General features: G+C 50.0%; 7 protein-coding genes across 7 annotated transcripts; 5 read left to right on the top strand and 2 right to left on the bottom strand. All coding sequences in view use genetic code 12, as the record gives it.

The window, feature by feature from the left end:
• Positions 1-258: 258 nt before the first annotated feature.
• On the top strand, positions 259-2,385 carry NOC2 (mRNA-binding ribosome synthesis protein; the record flags this gene model as incomplete). The annotated part of the gene is made up of 1 exon (XM_034157123.1): positions 259-2,385. The coding sequence occupies one exon, from the start codon at positions 259-261 to the stop codon at positions 2,383-2,385; it is 2,127 nt and encodes a 708-aa protein (XP_034011003.1).
• Positions 2,386-3,186: 801 nt separating this feature from the next.
• DIURU_004268 (uncharacterized protein) lies at positions 3,187-3,576 on the bottom strand (the record flags this gene model as incomplete). Its single annotated transcript, XM_034157122.1, has 1 exon — positions 3,187-3,576. The coding sequence occupies one exon, from the start codon at positions 3,574-3,576 to the stop codon at positions 3,187-3,189; it is 390 nt and encodes a 129-aa protein (XP_034011002.1).
• A 473-nt stretch (positions 3,577-4,049) lies between these two features.
• PMS1 (ATP-binding mismatch repair protein) lies at positions 4,050-7,748 on the bottom strand (the record flags this gene model as incomplete). The annotated part of the gene is made up of 1 exon (XM_034157121.1): positions 4,050-7,748. The coding sequence occupies one exon, from the start codon at positions 7,746-7,748 to the stop codon at positions 4,050-4,052; it is 3,699 nt and encodes a 1,232-aa protein (XP_034011001.1).
• A 388-nt stretch (positions 7,749-8,136) lies between these two features.
• DIURU_004266 (uncharacterized protein) lies at positions 8,137-8,748 on the top strand (the record flags this gene model as incomplete). The annotated part of the gene is made up of 1 exon (XM_034157120.1): positions 8,137-8,748. The coding sequence occupies one exon, from the start codon at positions 8,137-8,139 to the stop codon at positions 8,746-8,748; it is 612 nt and encodes a 203-aa protein (XP_034011000.1).
• A 983-nt stretch (positions 8,749-9,731) lies between these two features.
• Positions 9,732-11,534, top strand: DIURU_004265 (uncharacterized protein; the record flags this gene model as incomplete). The annotated part of the gene is made up of 1 exon (XM_034157119.1): positions 9,732-11,534. One exon carries the CDS (start codon positions 9,732-9,734, stop codon positions 11,532-11,534), a length of 1,803 nt encoding a protein of 600 aa, XP_034010999.1.
• A 481-nt stretch (positions 11,535-12,015) lies between these two features.
• Positions 12,016-14,442, top strand: DIURU_004264 (glucose-induced degradation complex subunit; the record flags this gene model as incomplete). Its single annotated transcript, XM_034157118.1, has 1 exon — positions 12,016-14,442. The coding sequence occupies one exon, from the start codon at positions 12,016-12,018 to the stop codon at positions 14,440-14,442; it is 2,427 nt and encodes an 808-aa protein (XP_034010998.1).
• A 3,218-nt stretch (positions 14,443-17,660) lies between these two features.
• DIURU_004263 (uncharacterized protein) lies at positions 17,661-19,079 on the top strand (the record flags this gene model as incomplete). Its single annotated transcript, XM_034157117.1, has 1 exon — positions 17,661-19,079. The coding sequence occupies one exon, from the start codon at positions 17,661-17,663 to the stop codon at positions 19,077-19,079; it is 1,419 nt and encodes a 472-aa protein (XP_034010997.1).
• Between the last annotated feature and the right edge of the window lie 5,569 nt (positions 19,080-24,648).

Here is a 24,648-nt window from a genome sequence, read left to right as displayed (position 1 = left end):
TTGTTTACTCCTCTACCACTGCTATGACTCCATAGCAATCTCATCAACCATAGGAACCCTGTCATCGATCCAACACACACATCGAAAATACTGACATAGTCCACATTCACTAACAGTCTCTCATATCCAAATACTCTCCGCCTCCCCACTCATTTCTCGCGGTGCCTTATCGCACTCGGGTTACCTCATCGGGCCCCCCCCCAGTCGCGCGATGCTCATCTCGAAAAATACGGGCTTGCCCTCCACCGAACCCACAGCATGGCCAAGACGTCCAAAGCCACGAAGAAGTTCCAGAGCAAGCATCTCAAACGGACGCTCGACCACCGCAAGAAGGTCCAGGCCCACAACAAAAAAGTCCTGCTGCGCAAGAAGAAGCTGCTGAGTGGCGATGACTCCGAACCGGTGCCCACCGCGGCCAAGGAAGTGTTTGAAGACATGAGTGTCGACCAATTCTTCGACGGCGGCTTTGAGGTGCCCAAGGAGAAGAAGGGCAGCAAGAAGGCTGAGCTGGAACTGGAGTCTGAAGACGAGAGCGATGAGGAAATCGATGAAGACGTTGACGACGAAGTAGACGAAGAAGAGGCCAGTGACGACGAATCTTCGGAAGAAGAGGATGAAGAAATGATGAAGGAAGACATGGAGAAGCTCAAGGAAAAAGACCCTGAGTTCTACAAGTACTTACAGGAGAACGACAAGGAGCTTTTGGACTTTGAAGGCGGTAACCCCTTGGACATGGTTTCCGACGACGACGACGACGAAGAAGAAGACGACGACGAAGAACAAGAAGGAAAAAAAGCCAAAGAATCCAAGCTGAAGGCTAAGCGTGACCTTACGAAGGAGTTGGTGGCGATGTGGAAGTCTAGACTCGCCGAGAAGCCTTCGCCTAAACTCATTAGGGAAATCTGTGTTGGTTTCGACGCTGCCGTCAACGTCAACAACGATCAAGTGGTGACCAAGTTCATCGTGAGAGACCCCGACGCATTCACTCTGCTTATCTACCTCACTCTCAAAGATGTGCCCCAGGCAATCCAAAAGCTTGTCAAATACAAAAAGGGCCCCCACGGCGTCAGAGTGATCCCCGAAAACAACCAGTACGTCCACCCGCTCACGCAAGTGCTCAAGAACCACGCGCTCAGTGTGCTCACGCTTTTAAACGACATCACCAACACCGACATCGCCGCGTTGGCGTTGCTGTCATTAAACGAGATCTTCCCCTTCTACTTGGGCCACAAGCGGCTCGTGAAGAAGCTCGTCAATGAAGTGGTGGGGTTGTGGCTGACGCTGCAGGACACCGAGACCCAGATCGCCGCGTTTGCCTTCTTGAACAACGTCAGTCGCGAGTTCCCCACCTCGGTGTTGGAAGTGGTATTGAGACAAACTTATTCGGCTCTCGTCCAAGCCAGTCACAAGGTGACCCAGCGCAGTTTGCCCCTGCTTAACTTCTGTAAAAACCTGGCGGCGGAGCTTTACGGTATCGACACTACCATCGCCTACCAGGTCGGGTTCGAATTCATCCGTCAGGCCGCCATCCACTTACGTAACCTGATCAACCAGACCCTGAACGCTAAGGAAGGGTACAAGATCGTCTACAACTGGCAGTACGTCAACAGTCTTGACTTCTGGTCACGTGTGGTGTCGCTCCACGGCAGTGAGGAAACCTCGCTCCGCCAATTGGTGTACCCGTTAGTGCAAGTGACTCTCGGTACCATCAGACTCATCCCCACCGCCCAGTTTTACCCGCTCCGATTCTACTTGGTCAGAGCCCTCCTCAGAGTGTCGCAGGCCACCGGTACCTATATCCCCATCTTCCCCTTGCTTGCCGAGGTGTTGACGTCGTCGATGTTCTCTAAACCCCCCAAGTCGCTGAAACTTGCCGCCGTCGACTTTGACTCCAACATCAAGGTGAACCAGGCGTACTTGGGCACCCGTGCCTACTTTGACGGCGTCGCCGACCAGTTCATCGAGCTTTCCGCCGAGTTCTTCGGGTTGTACGCTAAACTGGTGGCGTTCCCCGAACTCGTCACCCCCGCGGTGTTGCTGTTGAGACGGTTTTTGAAGAAGAGCAAGAACGGTAAGTTCAATCGGCAATTGGGCCAGTTGGTGGAGAAGTTGAATGCCAACGCCCAGCTCGTCACCCAGCAACGTCTGGGTGTGGAATACGGTCCTTCGAACAAGGTCGAGGTCGCCAACTTCATGAGCTCCACCGAGTGGGAGCTGACCCCCTTGGGCCAGTACATCTCGGTGCTCAGAAAGGCCAAGGAGGAACGCGAGCGGATCTTGCGCCAAGCGATGGAGGACGAGGACCGCGACGAACGGAGAGAAAAGGCCAAGCAGGCCCAGGAGGAAATGGAAGACGAGGACATGGAAGACTCGGACGAGGAATAATTACGGTAATAGACGACTTAGAAACAAGCTTAGTATATCCATATTTCATTTTGATCACACTCCAAGTAATTCTTGGCTTATAGTTTATTGTCGGTAGACATTTGATGCAATGTTAGGTATTGCTACCCAGATTTGTTCTAAGATTTCTCCTTCGTTTACAACGAATTTTGAGCACTCTGTTCATAAATATGTTCTGGCTATCGAGAATACGTTCAAAATTCAAAAACTACTCAAGATATAAGCATTTGGAACAGATTACACATGTAACCTATCCATCATAACAACCCCTTTTGATTAAACCAATATTTTTCATAGAAGGCGCAAATGGTTTAGTGGTAAAATCCAACGTTGCCATCGTTGGGCCCCCGGTTCGATTCCGGGTTTGCGCATACTTTTTTGTTGCTTTGCGGCAATCAATGACGATAATTAGTCCATCTAGATTACTAGAATGATCTGGACGAAGTTTAGCTGGTGGCACGTCATTAATTTTCACCAGCGTTGCTGGGTGACTTTCGTCATCTCGAAAATTCCACCTTGGATTTTGCATGCCTCCATGTATTCGTTGGAAGCTGAGACGCCAAAGTTAGAAGCCAAGTGTGAAATGAATCCTGGGTAGTATGTTGAACGTTAAAGTTTAAAATTCTGGGTAACTTTAGCTTGTGCGCACTCATTCTCTAGATCTGACACTGAAAGCATACCAAAGCCTATAAACACAAACGGTAAATCATTTTACAGTTTCCATTCATCAGGGCTTCGGATTGTTGATTGGTTAAAGAGTAAACTTATATTGATGGAAGGTACTTATAAGAGAGTTGGTGTGGCGGGGCCAATGGCACCACCGACGGAGTTGCGGAACCAGTCGAAGAAGTTGGCGAAGAACTGATCGAACGGAGACGGGTGGATGGCAAAGTCGTTAGCAAAGCCGGTGCCGCTACCCAGACCACCTTGGATTTGTTGCTCATAAACTTGGGCTTGTCCCAGGCCGCCATCGGGGAATTTGTATTGCAAAGTGGTGGCGTAGGCGGTGGCCCAAGTGGTGAACTGGATAGGAGGAGCACCGGCGCCTTCACCAGCTTCCGGAGCCGCAGGAGCTTCCGTAATGTCGGCGGGAGGGGCAGCGGGAGCAGCAGCGTCGTCGGCAACGGCCACGGCAGCGATGATGGAGGTAGCGAGAACGGAGGTGAACTTCATTGTCGGAAATGCTTAAGTTCCACTTGTTATTTATATAGTCATTTAGGTGAAGGTTTCACGAGATTATTTGCCGGTTTTGTGGTCGTTTCGCAGTCCCACGTCAGATCCTATTTGATCTTTGCATAATCCATTTTGGGATGCGCGCCCCTGAGCTAATGCATTGATCGCGCCCGAAAACGGTGAGCCATAGAAACACGAGAATACTATGGGATGCTGCCCGCAGAGAACACTAAATCGAATTCTTGGAACCTCCTCTTTCATCATGTAAACGCTAAGAGTCGGGGCAATATATTGAAATGTTGGTTTAATCGTTGGATCACTCCCACTCTAAAAGAAGACTATGAGGGTTCTAAATGTATGTAATGTCTATACGCGATGATTGTTCTCTGTTCGGTCTAGAAGGCAGTGCCGAGCCGAGATGACACTGCCGATATCAATTGTTTGTGTTTCCAATTCGCTTTGGTTTGGTGACGTCAAAGTTCAAGGGCGTAGTCAGGGAAGTTATTGCTTTTCCACCGGGCCAACTCCACTAAATGCCGCATGGTTGGACGACCATGGGGACAGTTCCAAGGTTTATCGAGAGTGGCTAAGCTCTTCACCACTTCCTCCATGCGATTACGGGTCAAGCTAGCTCCGATCATGATCGACAGCCGACAAGCCTTCATCGCCAACTGGCGCCGCACTTTCAGTGGACGTACCGACTTGTTATGGGGGTTCTCAGCAATGAGGGCAAGAAGCTCATAGAAGTCATCAACGGTGTACAGCTGGTTCTCCTGCTTCAGCAGAGGCATCAGCATCAACTTGACCCGCTGACCTGGAGGTTGATCAGCATCAAACTTAACACCAAACCCATTCAACTTAAATATATGAAGCTTCTCTTTCACCAAGATTTCATCCACCGCGGTAAGTTGAACGGTGAGGGGCAGCACAAGCAACTGGCTGGGAGCATGGTACTTGTTGCTTAATAACTCAAAGTTGTACTTCTCGTTGCTGGCGTGCTGATCGATGATGAACATATTATCATCTTTGGACCGCACAAGAATGAAGCCGAGATTGAATTGACCAATAACTTGCATCTGTTCAAAATCTGATTTGGACACAATGTACAGTGAAAGCATCGAAGTGTCCTGGTTAACCACATCATGAGCTTCGGGGGCCGAGGCTTGTTGAGTTGCAATTTCAGCAGCTTTCGTTTCCCATGTTGACTTGCCAAACAGCCACCCTACCGTCGACAATTTCTTCTTTTGTGGTGGTGACGTTTTCGGACGACGTCTTTCTAGTGTTGGTGCCCAATGGACGTGATCACCGATCCGTACTTCAATATCGTGAGTTCGAACTGGGTTGAAGTTTTTCCCATACGAATCCTCAACGAGATTCTCGCCATACGGTTGATGTATGAAATCACTGAGCGACTTTTGCGAGTCACTATTGCCTTCTTCATCTTCATTCAGCTGAGCCTTATCAGAATTTTCGTCTTGAGCTTCGGCGAAAACGATATCCTCACCTTCAACCTCAGCGTGATTATTCTTGGTGAGGATTTTCGGTAGGAAAAGTAAGGGACTCTGCTTATCTTCCTTTTTGCGGTAGCTGTGGTAGAAGGCACTCGTAAATGGTTTTTGTGTGACGAAAGATTCAAATAAGGTTTTGCGCTGTTTAAATTTCATTTTTGGCTCTGGTTCTTCTTCCGAGCTGGGGTCATCGATCATCCGTTCACGATAGTCTGTCTTGACTAATTTTCCAGTGAAACCATTGTAGTAATACTCACCCTCTTCATCGCTTGAATTAGAGACCGGCAATTCCCACGGTACATTCATTTTATAGTGGTACTCTTTGAAACCAGTCTTTCTGGCATAGAACAGACACGCCAAATGCTTAAACCCGATCCACTCGTCTTTGGATCGCGTATTCCTCATCTCATTGAGAAACGCACACACCTCCAGTTCACATTCGATTAGTGGTAAGTCAAAAAGATTCATTAAGCGGATCTGGTCGGGATTGAGCATAGACATGTCTCTTATGATCAGCCGGTGATCTAAAGGAGCCCACTCCACTGTTTTCAAAAATTTGGGATCGTTATCATCCACCACCTTTTTGAGTATTGGGGCATCCTTATCATAGACGTCCACGATTTCATTGTTATATTCTTCTTCATCTCCACCACTGTTGAGACGGCCAGCATCATCAATAAATCCATCAGCCTCCCTCACTAAGTAGCCATCACTTCCAACTGTGAGTTTTGCTTGACCACCGTAGACGACGTCTTCGTCAATTGCGCCATTGAATTTGACTGCCTTGACTTTTTTCCACTCAGGGAAAAGCTCAATCACTGTCGGGCCAGCATCAAACTGATCACTTTCCTTATTGATGTCATCATCATTGTTGTCATTTTTGCCAGATGGTGGCCCAAGTAACTCGCGAAGGGCGCCGTACAAATCGTCACCTCCATCGTGTTGACTGTCATCTACCCGACTCTCGTCGACCTCGTCTTCGTCGACCTCGCTGTCGTCGACCTCGCTGTCGTCAACCTCGCTGTCGTCCAACTCGCTGTCGCCATCATTAGCTTGACCATAACCACCCTCATTCAGGTGAGTTTTCTCTTGAGTTAAAGGTCGAAGTGATGTATCGGTTGCCCATATGATGTTCCCGTCTCTGCCCATCATGAGCTGAGGAGTTCCCGAGTTCCCTCCGCCTATCACCACATGACCAACAACTTGGGATTCGTCACCGTTATCATCATCGTTATTGTCACCTTTATCATTGGCATCGTCATTGGCATCATCGTCAACGTCATCGTCATTGTCATCGAAATTGTCACCACGCTTTTCATCTTCGCCGTTATTTTCATGGGGCGTAGTGACGTTGGATCTTTCTAAAATCTCATAAGTGACAGGTTCAACTATATATGAAGCATGTTGACGAGGTGGTGATGAGGTTGGCGGCTCCTCGTTGCGAACGTTTAATTTCGGGGGAGGACTCAGAGATTGGGGTACCGCTTGAGATGATGCTTGTGGTGAAGACGGTGTTTCTGAATCGACAAAAAGTCCCAGCTTACCGAGAATATTCAGGGTATCCACTTCTGATGTTGGCAATTGATCACGGGCATCGAAGCTCATCAGAGTATCAGCAAACTCTCCTCTGGGGATGGTGATACCCCCTTGTTGATCGTAAAATTGTCTTAGAGCTTCACGCACATCTTCAAGGAGATCATTTTCACGATTAATCATCACTTTCGTCTTATCGGGAGTCAAATTGACGTCGACAATAGCCGGCGGTATAGTCAAATCAAGCACAAACACTGGATGCTGGGCATTATTGAATTGATGGTAGACTTCGTTGATCACCTTGACGAGTCGCTTATTAGCCACAGGACGACGGTTGACGTATAAGAATTGGCGATCAGCTGCCAGGCGGGCCCCACACCCAAACGAGAAGTTGGATATATAGCCGGTTATGGTAACGTCTCCAGCATTGATGTCAACTTCGGAAAGACCTTTGGCTCCATTCTTGCCAAAAACTGACAGTAACCCCGTAAGTACCGTTTGAGTGGGTCCTCCTCGAGACAGCACCACAAGCAGCTTTTTGCCGTTATTAGTATGGGAGACGGTGAATTTGGTGTGGGGGTTGATGATGACGTAATTGTTAAGAAACATTACCGCTTTGCGGAGCTCCGACAGTGCCAGCTTCTTCAAATGCTTAAGCCGCACGGGAAGGTTGTGGAATAAACCCGAAACCACCACCGTCGTCCCCGGAGCCTGCCGGGTCGGCTTGGTGGTTTGATTGGCGAGGTTTCCAGTGTTGTCGTAGGTCAATTCGTGGAGTTTCTGATCGCGTACAGTGGTAACCTTGACCTCTCGAGCCACGGTGCACAACGAGTGGAGGGCCTCCCCTCGAAAGCCAAGGGTCGAAAGCAGCAGCAAGTCTGCTAGCAGGCTGATCTTGGAGGTGTGGCTTCGTAAGCAGAGGCCGGCAAAGTCTTCGGGGTCGATGCCGTGGCCATTGTCCGCCACGGAAATGCGCTCGATCCCGTAGTCGTCAAGAAGCACTTCCACCGAAGATGCATTGGCATCAAGAGCATTTTCCACGAGTTCCTTGAGCACGGCTCGGACGTCAGTGATCACCTGACCCAGGGTGATCCGATTGACATCTCCAGCGCTGATGGCCTGGATAGGCATTTGTAGAGAGAACGCGTAACCGGGTCAGAGGCGCGTCGCACCGATCAAAGGCGATCGAGGGGAAGGCCAAGGAGTGAGATCAAGAATCAGCTAATAAAGGGAAATGAGGAATTGTGGGAAGTGAATTGCTTTTGAAGATATGTTTCGATGATTCGCTGTTTTTGCAAGTGGTAGTAGATTCATTAACTTCATGTTGGGTACTATTTGTGTGGTATTATCAGGGGTGCTTTGGTGCCATCTCGCACTAAGCTAGCAAATTGATGGTAACAGCTGTTATGGGGCCGTGCGACTTTTGGAAACTCACTGGGTCGCGCACGCCCTCGCTGTGCCAGAGCAAGCGCGCAACCATAACAAACATACCACACCTACCCCACAACCCCATGCTTCGATGGACACCGATGTCACCGTCAACTCGCTAGTGCGGACGATGCGTGAGTTCCTCACCCTTTGGATCGAGCAAGCCCTTTACTACTACCACGTTTACGACCAGCGCACCTACAGCCAGATCCGGACATTCGAGATCGTTGTCTACCGCAACCGCAACCCCGCCGTACGCCAGTACCTCGACCTGTTGGTGGAAAACATCGTTGACCATCTCGACTCGCTCAAGCAGGTGGTATGTGTGATAGAGGACCTGAGCCGGACACGGGTGGCGGAGTACGTGGTGGAAATGGCGAACGTGGTGGTGCCTCTCCCGCTGGGACCGACCGAAATTGCCATTGACGGCTTTGGCTGGGCCGAAATTTATACTCAATTGAACCTGGTGATGCACAACCACGTGGACCAAGTGAAGCGGGTACCTCAGCAGCTGGGGCTTTCATTTGCAGTGGAAGTGGTACTGAAGGAGGGCCTTGTCACCAAAGGGTGGACCCGAGTGCCATCCCGGCCGGAGACGGTGGTGGCCATGGCAGGCGAGGTGACAATGAAGCTCTGGGAGTTTGATGTTTACCAAGCTAAGGTCAAAGATGATTCGACTTCGTCATCAAAGGATGCCAACTGATTGCACAGTAAATCGATGGTCATTCATCTTCATGGTGCATCTGAATCCAGTATGGGTTGGTCTCAAACAATTTGACCCACGGGGTCATCGAGGAGTTATAATGCCTTACGCAAATCGTTTACGTCGAGACGGTAACTCTACGACCGACGTACGAGGCCAACAGAAATTGCCATACTCAAGCTGATTGTCTGAGAGTTCTGGTGACAATAACAACCAGAACTCCTCATTGTGCCGCCAGCTCAATGTTACCCATACTCATGAGTGTACTTTTGATGCCTACTGCAAGGGTAACTGAGTTTGTCGATCACCCAAAGTTCACACTGGAAACAACGGATTCTTGACAGGACACTCGGAGAATCACAGGCGGCAACGTTAGAAAACTAGTTCGAGGGATGAGCGTGTCAAGTGATAGCGACAACTGCATCACATTGTAATGGCATCAATCGTTTAAACTCACAGATAATTCAATCGAATTCCATGTCTTTTATGCTTTAATTTGTAGTGTAGTTAGAGGCACCATAATTGATGACAAACACGTCACCCTCATCAGAAAGCTTGAAACTTCGATAATTTAGCTAAACTCGCAATCATGGCTGATGCCCAGTGATAGCGCGCGCGAACTACGAGGTGACAGCTCCGTGATCAGAAGGTCTTCGGAGCGGTCGAAAATCACTAGCACATCATCATTTGACCACCACCAAAACTCAATTGATTATTGGTAACCGAATCACGTTTAAATTAACACCAAATTTTATATTTTCAAAAAAAAAGGCGCTACGGCACGGCTGTTTCGCTGGGGTGGTAGCCGGTGCGCGTGTAACCATCACGCGCCCCAGTGCTCGCCCGTTCTCCAGTGACATCAAGCCGCGCCCGTGCCTCCTCACCGTGGGCGTGTACACCCAAGCCGACTGACCTTTTCATCCGAACTGCCTTCACTGGTGACCCTCATTGTCTCGACTACTGACTGCGTCGCGTGGGCCCCGATGAATTTCGATCTCTTCCAAGCGGTGTTTCAGTATGAAGGCGGCTTCAAATACATCGACGAACCGGCGCTGCCGCAGCCGAATCTGGTCGAGGTTAAACTTGAGGCGCCGGAACCGGTTGATAATATCGATCTACCCGACGTGGAGGTGCCAGAGCTGCCGGAAGACCCCCAGGCAGACGCTAAGGATAATACCCCTGACATCCCCGAAAATCCAACCCCAGAGACCATACCACAAACGATTTCAGAACATGCATCCCTGGAAGAGCCGTTGGAGTGGTCTCAGCTGCTGTACGAGCCCGAGAAAAGTGATGCCGAGGAAAACGGCCTGGCGGTTGCCGAGGACTCCACTGGCTTCACCCCAGCGGCGACATCCAATAATCTGACGCCTTCTGCCGAGTCTAACCCTCAAACACCGATAGAGCTTAGTGAATCGGTCACCCCTGGCGTCTCTGCCCGCAATACGCCTACCCCTGAACCCACTCAATTGACGACATCAGAGAAGGCGAAGAAAGCTACTGCAAAACAAGCTCTGGCGGAGAAAACGCCAGCAAGACGCACTGAGAGCAACGTGAAAAACACGGTCGAGCCTCAGAATGGATCGTCGCAACATAATACGTCGTTGGCGGCATCGGGTCAAAGTACCACCCCAGCCACTTCCGAGCCAGCCACTTTCGAGCCAGCCACGCCTGCTCAAACGACCAGTGTGACGGGTGAAAAGCGACATCTTGATGCTGACGATTCGTATGCTTCTACTGGAGAGTACCCACCGTTTAAGCGCCCCAATGTCAATCTCTCGTCGTTTGCCAAACAATTATACACTCGAGGTCACAACTTCAGTTTCATCACGTCGACAGTCCACCTCAAAAAGCCGGTAGGGGAAGCATTTACCCGGCAAGACATTCAGCTTGACTTTATGACCGCTTTATTTAACGATGAAACCAAAGCTTTCACCAATAACTTCGAGGAAGGTGTTTACGAAGGAGACAAAATAACCTTCTACCAGTTATACACCCGCACCATTGCTGAGCTGTCTCTGAGGCGAGTGACCAAGCTTATCAAGGCGGGGATGCTCTCGAGTCGTCCCGTGGGGATGGTGGTGGCGATGTTGATGCTCATGGTTAACGCTGGTCGTATGAGTTCTCGCGTGGGCTTCATTGCTAAGCTGCACCTGACCCTGTCTGCGTTCAATTCTATTCCTAGTTTGCAGACTATGCCCAACGTGAATTTGCGGTTCCCAGACTCTAAAAGTTTCAAGGAGATTGTCAACATCGAATCTAAGGATTCACCATTTGATCAAAGGAATCTTGAGAAGTTGATACAAAAGCCTCCGGAGCAGAAGCCTAATATGAATGTGTTGGTGCTCATTCTTGCGTTATCAAGGTACAAGAAACCGCTTCCGTTTTTCGGCAAGGAGAACAATGCGTATCCTTGTTACGTGAACTTTTTGGACTTCTTCCAAGAATCCTTGGTGCACCCAGAAAATCGCGCCAAGCGCTTTCTTTGGTTGATGTATACGTTTTTGGAAACCAACTTTACCAAAAAGGAGATGGCCAAAAACCCATTTGGGGCTGACATCCCTCCTGTGAACTATTTGCTGCAGGAGGAAGCAGAGAAGTTTGACGTTGATCTGCCGGCAGAAGTAACGTATGCCATGGACAAGTATAAGGAGCATGCCGAGTGGTCCGCCCATGTTGAAAAGGCGATGGAGGAGGCGCTTCGATTGCTGGAGGTGAAGCGATTGCAGTACATTGCTGCAGCCGAGGCGAAGGCCGCTGGAACTAACGGTAGCGCGAAGACGTGAGCAAGACTATACACTTCGTAATTAGCTAGAGATACGGTCTTGGACATGGAAGGTATGAAAACTTTAGTAATTTCAAGCATAACCGGCAGAAGGTAAATATCATCGAAGTCGAAATCAATCAGGCTTGTTCCATATATGACTATTTTATTGTGGTAAACAATGATCTTGCACGGATAGGAGATTGTGCTCGCAGTCTACTGCGATCGTTGCAGCACGGTTGTTTCTCTCAGCCGATCAAAACAGTGCGCGCGAACTATACCTGCCACTTGCACGCGCCCCACGTCGTCTATTGCTCTGGGGCACAGCAATGTCCTCAATGTCTCTCCAATTTACCCTTTGCTCGTTCCCCCACCTTTTCTAAAGCCCTCGTACTCTGCATACACGCTGACTGCCTATCCTCTGCTTCCCGCTACGCCCCTACTACCAACGACCTCTCGTCGCGCGCTTAACGCCACCGACCCCACACTCACGCCCCACACCGATGTCGGGGGTTCAATACGTGATCCCGCCGTACGTGCTCAACACGTGTTTGGGGCTGGCGCTCCTCCGCCAGCTCGCCGACATCGACGACGAATTGGCCGCATCCAACGTGATCTCGCCCCTGCTGGCGCTCTACTACCGCGACACGCCGCCGGCAACCAAGCCGCCGGTTTTCTCCTACGACCACTGGATCGAAGACATTGTCCGAGAGAAAGTGTACCATAAGCTTGTGGCGTTGGGAATCTTGGGCGCCGAGCCGCCGCCGTTGCCCCTGGTAACCCTGAACTACTTGCGGGAGATGTTGGACACCGTACGTGACAAATTGGACAGCGACAGCGACACCGAGGACGAGGACTACCACGGCAACCCCCGCAGCTGGTTGTCGCGGGTGTCGCCGAGCCATGTCGGCGAAATTGTCGACCACGGGGCCCTGGTGCCCAAGGAGTACGCCAAGTTGGTCAACATGCCCCTCACCGAGTTGCTCAAGCATACCCAGTGTCTCGATACATCGTTTCTGGCGCCGCCGAGCGTGGTGGTAGCTCCGGGGTCGAAGCAGTTCCCGTATTCGCTCCCGTTCTCGTGGCTGCCATTGATCCCCGCCAAGTCGCTTGAACAGCTCCACCGAGACTTCCATCTCCGCACCCACCTCGACAACGGCTACCTGACGATTGAGATGCACACCAACCACCCTCCTCCGGAGCGCAACGACCAGCGCCACGACACCGACCCCAATCTTTTGCGCTACTACAACTTTATTTGCGATAAAGATATCAATCCCAGCGTTGGTATATTCTACTACGAGGTGGAGGTGGAGCAGGCCACCGCCGAGGTCACCAATTTCAAGCCGCTTGTCCTGATGGACGATCCGCTGGTGCTGCTGAACCAGACGCTCCACATGTGCGTGGGGTTCGCGCGCCGTCAATTTTCCCTCGACGGCTCGGTGCTGGCGCTGGAGCGCGTCGACTTGGACAGTATCAAGCACGCCTTGCTTGCCAAGGACCGCAAACGGCTGCTTGGTGGCGGTCAGACGGAAGTGTTAGAGCTGTTGCTTGTGCAAAAGCCCGGCGACTTACGCGGGCTGTATGCACTCAACTTCCAGGACCTGGTGTTCTACAATCTGATCAAGTATCTCGATGCGACCCAACGGCAGGCGATGCTCAACATCAACCGCCGTATCCGCAATACTCTGCTGGAGGCGGACCAGGGACGGATCAACCTAGGATTGCCGTTACGGACGCGAATCAACGAAAAACAGTCGTCGCTGAAGCTCAGGGTATACCAAACGGATGTTGTCGGCTGTGGTATCAACTTTATTGACAAGCTGTTGTTCTTCACTTTAAACGGGGTAATGGCGCGTATCATCACCCACGACGAGCTTGTGAGCTCGGCGATGGCTCATGATAACTTGTTCGCCACATCACGGCGGACGGAGGCACAGTCGCTGGTGCAAATGAACCTGGTATATCCTATCCTTGGGTTTGAAATGACGGAGAACTTCAAGAACTCGCTGGAACCAGGCGAACCAGCGGTGGTGCCAACGCAGTGCAAGATCCGCACCAACTTAGGGTTCAAGGAGTTTAAGTTCAACATCAACAACTACGTCAAAAACTACAAGGCGGAAAACGATAAATATATTGCCGAGCTTGAGCGGGAACAGGATTCGCGGGCTGAAATGTCGCAGGTCGCCCCTGTTGAGGTGCCTCCAACGATGCTGTCAGACAATCTCGACGATCTTATTAAGGATTATCTCATGCACGAAGGGTATATCGATACGTTCAAGGCGTTTTCTAACGACGTCTCGGGGCTCCAGCTGGAATTGGGCACTTCATCGGATCCAGTACCTCTGGATACGCTCTTGCTTAATAAACTGCACGCCAGCAACCGCAAGCTCATCAAGCAGTACTTGGACACGCACCAATTCGAAATGGCCCGCCGGTTCCTTCAGCTTAATTACCCTCAAGAGCTCGCCCTGGCAAAGGGACAACTGCTATTGTTTCAGCTCCGACTTTTGGAGTTTGTGTGGTTGATGAAGGAGTACCTCCGGCTCAAGCTTGAGCAGGCTCCCGAGGCTCAGCAGGCGTACGATGAAGCATTCAAGGCCTGTGGCGATCTTCGGCTGGCCCAAGCAGATCAGCCAGAGCGAATAGCCCGAGTGGAAGAAGTGGCAGGGTTATTCCTTGTGCGAGACAGCGACACCCTCAAGAAGCATCATGCCGGTCAGCTGGCGATTGCTCTGTTTGAACGTAACCTCAAGCAGCTCTATTCTCACATCAACACCCTCATCTTGGAGCTGCTGGGGTTTGAGCGGGCGCTGAAGCTTGAGATGATGTGTGAAAACGTCAGTCAAAACATCTCGAGGCTCAGCCTAGACTACGATGACGACAAGTTTATGTTGGTCAATTTCGAGCGCGACCACATGGACTTGTAATTTGATTCAAACTATACGTTGCATGAATTCTTCACCCAATCACGACAAACTTCCTTACGAAATAAACATTTCAATTAGCAACATCATTATAGGATCTATGAGAATTTGCAATAGGAAGAGCATCGAGTAGTCGATAGGCATCATTGTCCCTTAAAGATATCGACCAACACGTCGCCAGTCTGTGATGACATTCGCAGTTCGTAGCCGCCGTTCTTTTTTTCGCGATGTTAGCCCGCCGAAATTGTCCTTTTCAGGTGTATGCGCGTTAGTATATCGTCAATCAGGGGGAGGGATCTCTGGAATACGACCGATCGTCGGCTTCGCACCACTTTTACGGCAACTAATGCTGCCTGCGGTGGTAGAGCGTCTACCTGTGTTCGATTGTACAGCGTCGACACTGCCGCCGATAGTACACCTAGTAGGCGTGCTCACGGTGGCGCGAGCGACAGCCGCAAATGGATATAGAGCCCTTGTTCTATTGTGTTGCAAGCCAATAAAGGCGCGCCCGCCCGTGACACGATCTTGACGATGGGGAGTAATCACTTGCGAGCTGGCAGGACCGGCAAGTTCTTATAATATTGAGATCGGGGCAATCACCAAAGACTGCCACAATCAGCAGGTCACGACCAGTACAATTTGTATCCATCAAATGGCACCATTTCCCCGGCCACATCTCCCTCTCATCTTTGCCGAGCTAAGCGTATACGGGTGCGGTGCCCTGATCTCTGCGATGACGTCATCGAATAAATTGGGAAGCCGAGCATTTTCCACCAAACGCGACGATGTGAAGGGACACCGCCAGCTAGCAGGCACTCTCGACCAGTTGATGTGGAAGTGGACTAGCATTGGCGTGTAACGACTACCACTGGCAGCCAAGAGCTGTCGGTGGTTTTTGTGGTCAGATATGCCGGTTACAGGGGTCATGAACATGGATAGTCGGTCGTGGGGCAGTACCCCGGTAAGCGCACATCCACTGCTGGTTCATGACAAGTTAGGTAGTCCACCCACACAATCGGAGATTGTATAGCATCGTCTCCCCATTGTCAATCGTCGTGGTAACTCTCAACCCAGGGCAGCCTAACTCCCCCACGGTTATGTGCAGGCGAATTATCTGCAGGCACGAGCTTAAAATCCCCAGTTTTCCCGCACTGGGGTTTTTTTTTTCAACACCCACTTGGTCAATCCCGGCCATGGGATTCCTTGCCCCCCTTGCCCTACCCTGGGACATGTGTGGGGCGTGTTGACACTCATGACGAGGAAGGCGATCACTGCTGACAAGTGCGCTGTTGCGTTTTGGCACAGTGTGATCATAACTGATGTTACAGGATGAGGACCCTGGCTCTGAGTTCTTTCCGCCTTTCGGGGTGTAGCAGCTGAGTGTGTACCGCGCACTCAAGAGAGATCAACCTACGGACTGCGGAATGTGCATTGGTTTATCGACGCATCCACCCAACGACGGCGGACGAGGTTGTTGCCCTTCGGGGTTTCAAACCGAGTCAGCCTTGTTTCCGGTGGGTCTGCCCGCGAAATATACCTCGTCATGAGCTCAACACTCTCCTCCTTTTATATAGCTAATTTACATCCACAAACGGACTGGCACCCAGTCCAGACTGACGCAAACACATTTGTAGTACTACTTCGCTTTCTGGTAATGCCCACTGACCTCGCCACTTTGGTCGCTGGTATGGACGATACAATCGCGCTACCGTGTGGCATCAGGTAACAGGCGGGTCACCACATTGTTGAGGACTTACGCCAACACTACCACTAGTTGGTCCAATAGTCTGAAACCTGCACCAGTTCAAAACTGCTTGATTGTACCTAGTATCTCTGCGACTACGTACCACTTAAACCTAGCATGAAAACCGAATTTTGCCCACCACTCAGGTCCTGGCTTCCTTCAGGGATACTCAGACGACCCCCCGCCATTGTCCCTCGTCACTCTGCCCACCAGTCCAACAACCCCTGCCACTGTGGGCGTCGGGAATGTTGGCGTCGTCGTGCATGTTGCTCCCCGCCCCGGGGACGATAGTATCGTCTAGCCAACATTACAATGGCGTTGTCGGGGCATGCGCGGGCTGGCCAGCGCCGTTGTTAGGGGGACTCAGAGTGGGACTAAGAAATAATTTTTTTTCCCTGAAAAAAAAAAAAGGTGGTGTGAATTTCTTTTTCCGCCTAATTTACTCGGTGCATATCGGGACCTGGCAAAGAGTACTCGCATACATCTTGCGCTAGCGGCGTTAATCTCAGGTAACCCCAAAGGACTCCGCAAGATGTACGGTCACCACACGCTACCTGTGCTGACTTCCTAGACCTCGTGGTCATCTCAACTTGTCGGTATGGCGACGACGCTCCATCTCGCAGCTCGTCTTGACGACCACATTCCGCTTTGTCGCTGGCATAGCGCTCACCAACGAAGGAAAGCCTCGCTGCGCTGCCTGCCGGAGCCATTGTGTCAGCGTCAAGAGTGCCAACGCCATTGCTTGCACCAGGCCACGACCAGAGGCACTTACCTCGTCATTGACACGGGAGGTGGTGCAAGCTCCATTAACTACCATGAGTTTGTTTCGACGGGGAAGGCCTCGTCAATCGCAATGGTCGAGTGGGTATCGCCTGTACCCTCATCGTAAATTTCTTGGGGGCCTGTCGTAAATTACGAGCCGATGGCATGTCCCCATGAGCGGTGCACATCCCCTCCGCGTGCAATGGCGGTCTCCAATCGATGACCAGCACATTTGCTTGGCATGACGCCCATTGGGCGCGAGCGTTCAGGGGCTATGCAGCCCTCGAAAAGGGCGACGTGCGCTGGGCTATCGGCTCATGCATACCATCGACTATCCGTTATTCTAATCTGGCAGGAAACGCTAAAGGCATCCCCGCGCTAGGGCAAGCGTCAGTATGGCCACCAACCATGGTGCAAGTAAGTTCAGCGGGTGCTATAGACGAACAGCTGGGCGAGAACGTGGAAGAGACTTTGCAACAGTCGTCGCCCTGTGCGACCATTGGCTCCGCCTCTCCGCGAGTTGACGAGCAAGAGGAGGCGTGTGACGGCATCTACTCGTCGTATTAGCCCTCTACCACTGGCGGAAACAATGGCGTGGGCCAACCAGACCCGCGTCCCAGAATACGTTGTAAAGTCACCCCTATGTGAGGTGGCTACACGACCCACTATAAAGCCCGAATAGCTTCCACTATTAGCCTTTCTCATAACACTACTCATGACCAACCCTACCAATTCAATCATTGCGACTGGAGTCGACCTCGGGTCCTCAGAATTCCGGATGACATACTCGGACGACGGCCAAGCCAAGGAAATCTCCATGCCTGCTGTCGCTGGTTCTGACGGGAAGAATCTCATTGTTGGCAAGGAAGCTTTACAGCAAGCCGCAATCATCCCCGACCACGTTGTTGTCAATCCCAAGCAATTGGAATTCACCGCGTCGGAAAATGAATTGATGAACAACAAGCACAAGCTTCCGTATAAGCTTGTGGTTGGCAAAGATGAACGCTTAAGAGTTGATTTACCTTGTAACGGGAGAGTGATCTCCTATTACCCTGGTGGATTTATTGGCCTGATCTTGCGTGAGATGAAGAAAGAGTCGCAGGGTCCCCTGGGCAAGAAAACGCCTATCACTGATGCTGTGATTTCTGTACCTGACTATGCGACGGAATTACAGAAGAACCATGTACACTGCAGTGGTATGCTGGCTGGCTTTAACACGAAGGTGGTGGAAGAACTGGTGCTTGCCGTCACCTACCACGGGTTGGATGAGGACGACGCTGTGAAGAACACAGCTGTGGTCCACCTCGGGCAAACGTTGACTGCGTCCATTGTGCTGAAGAACGATGGCGAGCTCACCATTGCGGACTATATTCACAAAGATAACTCCTGCGCCAATAGAATCTACAAGGATTTTGAGAAGCGCCACGCCCCCGAATTAAACAAGTTGTACGGGATCAACATCCTTGAGTACGACAAGCCGAATTACGTCGCTCCTGATGCGAAATCTGTGACAGTTGATAACAAACGCAAGGAGTATTTGGTGGACAAGTCTTTCCCAGATTCCAACATGGTCCGCCGGAAGCACCAGCTTCGCCAGTTGATTTTTAATGGCGTCAACGGGGCGCTTCCGTTGTTGGTGGAAGGCAAGACCGCCACGATCGAGGTGAATTTTGAGGACAAAGTCTTTTCCCAAACTATTCTGAGAGAATACTACAAAAAGTTCCGCAAAGTGATCGTCAATCAAGTGAACAAGTTGTTCAAAGACACGGTTCCGGCCCGTAAGTTCTTGAAGCTGGACACTGACGCCCTCGTGCTCTTGGGGGGTTTGGCTCACGACCGCAAGTTAGTGGATATGGTTGGGGATTCCCTCAATGCTATCCGCAAAAAGATGCCGCCGACGGATTTCCCGGAGAAGGTTGTGATGAAGGGCGCTTATGCGCTTGCTGACGCCATCACAGAGGGGGGCAGAATCAGCATCCCCAGACCGACTACTGCGCGTAGACGTGAACCTGACTCTTCCTCCCCCGCTGTGAGGGTCAAGAGAGAACTTCCCGCTAATGAGGAATTGTGCTTTATCAAACGGAAGCGGTTTGTCCGTACAGCACTCGTTGTCAAAAAAAGAAGTGGTTATTAGCACTATCGATTTTTTAGTATTTAGTTATGAGTGAAAATAAATGTGAATTTTAAAGTAACCCGTAGACAATCTTGAGGTGGTAGCTTCAGACCATTCGGTGCAATGCCATCACCACGACTATCAAGTTAAGCATAAATGCACCGCACAGCCGACTGCGGCTCCGACTGCGGCTGTTCCAACTGTAGTTGCCATACCAACGGCAAAGTCAGGTGTTGGGTTCCTGGTGGTTGGGAACCCCGTTTGGGAGGTTCGCCCACGGTAAGTGCAAACCTCACACGCCTTCATGGCTTCGTGGCGCAACCCCCCTGCTCCGAGAACGCCCTTTTAGCCACCGTACCAATGCTGAAATTAGGCTCAAGAGTCTGTTGAATGCTTGGGGTGGTGGAGGCGAGTCGCTTGTGCCTCTCGAGTTTCAAAACGTGATGGGATCCAGAACGACTGCATTACCCGAGGCAATGTTCCCAGGGTTCTGCCCCATGACGGTTTCTGAAACAGGAAGTCGAGCTAATTGATACTTCCAGGTCCCCACCGATGAAGCCGGGCACCCCAAATTTCCGGCGAGTGTTGGTGCCACTGAAACGAAAGCCAAAACTGGGGCGTTCTATGCACACGAGTGGCTCATACTAGTTCTGTACACCACTACAATGATTGAAGGCATTATCCAAGTGCTCTTGCGTTGATACAGAGGCGAAATCTTTGTCCTAAGTGTCACAGAAGCGAGATCTTCGTCCAAAGTGTCACAGACGCTAATCGGAACCCAACAGCAGGCGCCGGCATGCCACAAAAAGATTAATCGCTACCACAAGGAACTGAATACGTAACAGCCTTGACGATACGATAACGGTGTCAGTTGCAGTGCTGCATGCTCCACTAGCGAGAAGAATCAGGCACTGCGTATTATTTCGACCCCTGTATAGAGCAGTGCTTTGGCTTGCAGGCAAAGCTTACTTACGCTGGTAACGGCCAGCTCATTTACTCACCATTGCCCTCAAACTCGAACGCCTCGAGTCCCTTAACAAAAGACGAAACATTACAATTCCGTGTTTTGGCTAAGCGCCTAGGGCGCGTTTACAGAGTATTACTGGAGCTTCTGACAGTACTGGAGAGTCGTCTGGAGTTGCTATTCAATGCAGATTGTTTCAACTGGAGTCCACATCGAAACTGGTAGTACCAGCAAATATCTGCGCATAACTTTTATCACTAAGTTACCCATCGTCAAGTTGGTCTACTTGCGGTTTAGGTAGTGGAAACATCCTTAATAGCTTTTAAGGAGAAACGGAGATGATGGACTCGTTGGTAAGGTGGACCTTGAACTACTGGCTAGACTAAGGTGCCATTGAAGCCATCGTACACAAGAACAGGGTGATACAGGATCCAAGACAGGCAACTTATGCCGTCAAACGCCGAGCAGCAAAGCGCTATGCGGTATGGTTGTGTTGACGGTGGTGTTGATCGAATGGAGACGCAGCCAGGAGGCGTGACCATCTCTTGTCCCACCGCCTCACACCTAAAGTGACGAACAGTCACCACCAGCAGCAACTGTTGGCAGTTGTTTGAGTAGGCGCAGATGATGTAATCGACCACTTAGTTGAGTTGATTGGCCTGGTACATGGTGTGCCCGTGGCAGGCGGCAGCATCCTCGTTGATGTCGGCGGTGGAGGTATCGTGATCGCGCATGGGAGTCGAGTTCTGGAGTAATGGTGGAATTAGACAGCATGTACTGGTGAGTGTCGCCGCCAGCGATGGCACTTGTCAAACCAGGCCGGCAGTGCTGGGGATGTATTCAAGTGGCATATTGTTGAGCATGACAAACCCTGAGTCGTGTTGGGCGGCACAAGGTTGACGTTCTCATCAGGAAACAAGTTCAAGAGACACTTAACTGCACAATGGGCGGGGAAGCTGTTGGCCACCACCGTAAAGTGGCCGGTATGTGGAAGCCATTGACGCATCGGAAATGGCCTCGTTCAATGCGATCTTTCGTTTTCGTGATGTCGGCTTTGTGATTGTCCTTGACGATATTATGTAATATTGTGCAAAATGTGGAACTAATGATGATATTACGGTGTCAACCCCTCAGCAAGAATACTGGGTCCTTACCACGTACTCAATATACTCTACTTATAGTGCTTACAAGTAGAGTGGTGCGACACTATGTCGCAAGCGACATTACGCGTTAATGTCGTATGTCTTATTACAATAGTATCTGGGGTGAAAGGGGGCGGTGGAATCTGGACGCCTTACAATGCTGAAAAGTCTCGACCAGTTTTTACAGAGATGAGATCGAGGCTCTTAGCAAAACCTGCCACTAGCAGTAGCTTGGTGTGGGCTCCTAGCGTTACGCAAATTCACGAAACGAGGAGAGCATCGGATCTGGCTTGACGCGAGATGGTGCTGCACGGTGTTATTAGTTCTCTTTCATCGTTTCCGAGCCACTTATTACGGGTGGTGTAGTCTCAGTGATTACAACACCTCAAGTAGCCGAAGGCCGCGCCAGCATGACGACAGGGAGACGACACCGCTTGTTTCTACGTTATTTCGATGAGTTTTTAAGGTGTCAATCAGAGGGAAGTGATTAAAAATTGCTGCTAATTAAAAATCGCAGACGGTGCTCCATGTGATCTTAGTCACAAATCGCAACCACCGTAAAATTATGCTGAGAGGTTGTGTAGATTTCTAAGATTGACTAGAGTATGTATGTTACTACAAGTAGAACCGCTGACTTTTGCATGTACAGTCGCTAGCAAAAGGTTTTTCTAAAACAACATGGCTGGATCTGACCACAAAATTTTTGCGCCTTTTTTTCCACTCACGAAGAATTTGTGGAACGTGCTGACGTTGTCAGTTGATGCTCGTGATGCGGAATGTGTCCATTGTTGTCATCGGAGGTTACCTGTGGCGGCAGTAAGGTCATCATCAACATTAAAAGACGTACTACGCTCTGTCTTTTTGCCAGTCGGGGTGCTGGCTCAATACTGTATGGAAATAAAACATCTTCGTGGTGGAACCTATGCGTTGGTGACGTTATCGCAGTTACGACACAATGAAGCGAGGCTCTAAGCTCCTTATGACTCTCAGAAGAAGATCCAGCTCAGGCGTTAGATGAGTGTGATTGCAAAATTTATATAATCATCCCTCTTATTTTGTAGTCAGTAAAATTCGCATGATGGCTGACATCCACATTGTATTAACTTTCATTTTTCGCAAACAGGCAAACTTGGCTCAAACTTGAAACATTGGGATTTAACCCAAGCTCATTCTGCATTTACACACAAACTCTGTATGCAGGCGAAGATGCATCTATGAAAGGCTTCGCCTCAAATGCTTACTCACATGTTGGAAAGCGAAACCCAACGTGCAACAAATAGGTCCGGCAAAATGTGAAGTTGAAATTTGGGTTGAATTTTTTTTATTTTCATTTCTGGAATTACCTTGAGTCTTGAAGTTTCAACTTTAAAATTTCGAAACAATCGCGCTTATCAAATGTTTCACTCAAAACAAACCCCCGTATTCATGAAACACGTTATGAACAATGCCAATAACGGGATGGTTTTTGATTTAATTTGAAATTTTAATCTTGTAGTGCAGTATATATGCATAAATATAAATGCAGTCCTGCATGACTTATGGTAAGAGTAAATGGAAGTCTTGATAGGGGCCTGTGCAACGGGTGACCTTATGTAGCGGGACCCTAAAACTAGCACCATAAATTTAAAAAACTATGGTTTTGATTCTCTTTTTTTGCTGGACCTCAAGGATTTTATTTACAATGGTAGGCCAAGGTTGCAAATGCCAGGGCTTTCATGAGGGTGACCTTCTCAAATCCCTAATCTTAGCGAGAAAGAGTTCGAAGAAGGTTGAGACGGGCCTAGACTCATGTACTATCTTGTACGACATTATTAAAGTTTTTTCACTCGAAGACGTCCTTCGCGCAGTAGCCCATATTGTAAGCTAATCTTGTTCGCTTGAGACGCCACAGTGCTTGATCAAGATCGTGCTTAATAGAGAGGTAAGGTGTATCTCGTTTTTTCCCAATCAAAGTACGCTCTTCACAAGTATCGGGATGATGGAACTGCCTCCACCTCAAGGCAGTTTAATTCCCCTTATTCCCTCAAATAGGCGTGGTTATCTGCAGGCTCGAACATAAAACTCCCGAGTGTCGCACTGGGGTTTTTTTTTCAACACCCACTTGGTCAATCCCGGCCATGGGATTCCTTGCCCCCTTTGCCCTACCCTGGGACATGTGTGGGGCGTGTTGACACTCATGACGAGGAAGGCGATCACTGAGGACAGTTGTGCTGTTGCCTCTTGGAATCAGTGTGATCATAACCAATGAAGGGAAAAAGAATTCAGGCTCTAAGTTCTTTCCGCCTCTCGGGGTGTAACAGCTGAGTGTGTACCGCGCATTCAAGAGGGATTAACCTGCTAACTTGGAACGTTCATTGGTTTATCGACGCATCCACCCAACGACGGCGGACGAGGTTGTTGCCCTTCGGGGTTTCAAACCGAGTCAGCCTTGTTTCCGGTGGGTCTGCCCGCGAAATATACTTCGTCATGAGCTCAACACTCTCCTTCTTTAATATAGCTAATGTACAGCCACATATGGACTGGCACCCAGTCCAGACTGACGCAAACACATTTGTAGTACAACTTCGTTCACAGTCAACACCCACTGACCTCGCCACTTTGGTCGCTGGTATGGAAGATACAATCGCGCTACCATATGGCATTAGGTAACCTGCGAGTTGCCACTCCGCTGAGAGCCTACACCAAGCAACATCTCTGCCAGCTGGTCCCATGGCCCAAAATCTGTACCTGTTTAAGACTGCTTGAGTCTGCCTCGTCTCTACGTCTACACATCAGTGGTGCCCATGAAATCAGGGTTCTATCCACCACAAAAATCCATGCTTGCTGCTTCAGAGATGTCCGGATAGCCCACGCCATCTTCCCTTGTCACTGTGCCCACCAGCCGAACAGAAGCGTTCACAATTTTGAACACTTCGAGAAGAGCACAGTCTTTACTAAATTTGACAGTCGATGTCAAAAGGGGCTGGTTGGCTTAGTTATCAGAGCGCGGAATTGTTAGTCCCAAGACTGCAGATTAAAGCCCACACTAGGCCGTATCTTTAATTTATTTTGTTTCTTTCAACGAGCTGACTAGGTCGCGAAAACAATACAGTCTCATTCGAAGGTAAGCAGATTGTATGTTGTCTTTCCAATTTCGTTATTCATCAACATACGTTGTACGGTGGATCGGTAGCTCTCGCTTTTAAGCGCTATTAACAATGGCTTTACGTATATACAACGCTGCTGATTGCGTGGACCAGTGCAGCTCAGTCATCCAGATAAAGTACACCACAATGGCAGTGAACCGTGCTCGACATCCCCTTTCTGTTTTCTAGTCAATATGATGTTGGCAGACCACTGATGTAATCCACCAGTTGTTTAGGTGAACACATCCACTTCGGTGTGTCGTCTGGTCAAGTGAGAGGCTAGACTGCACGGAGAGCGCGATGAGCTATATGGGCATCGCGCGGTTTATAGAAAAATACACATCTTTTTACTGCATTCA

This window comes from Diutina rugosa, assembly GCF_008704595.1.
Source record: "Diutina rugosa strain CBS 613 chromosome Unknown scaffold17_size212612, whole genome shotgun sequence".
NCBI lineage: Eukaryota > Fungi > Ascomycota > Pichiomycetes > Serinales > Debaryomycetaceae > Diutina > Diutina rugosa.
Note: the sequence above shows the minus strand (reverse complement) of the source record. Positions and strands in the feature narration are given on the sequence as shown.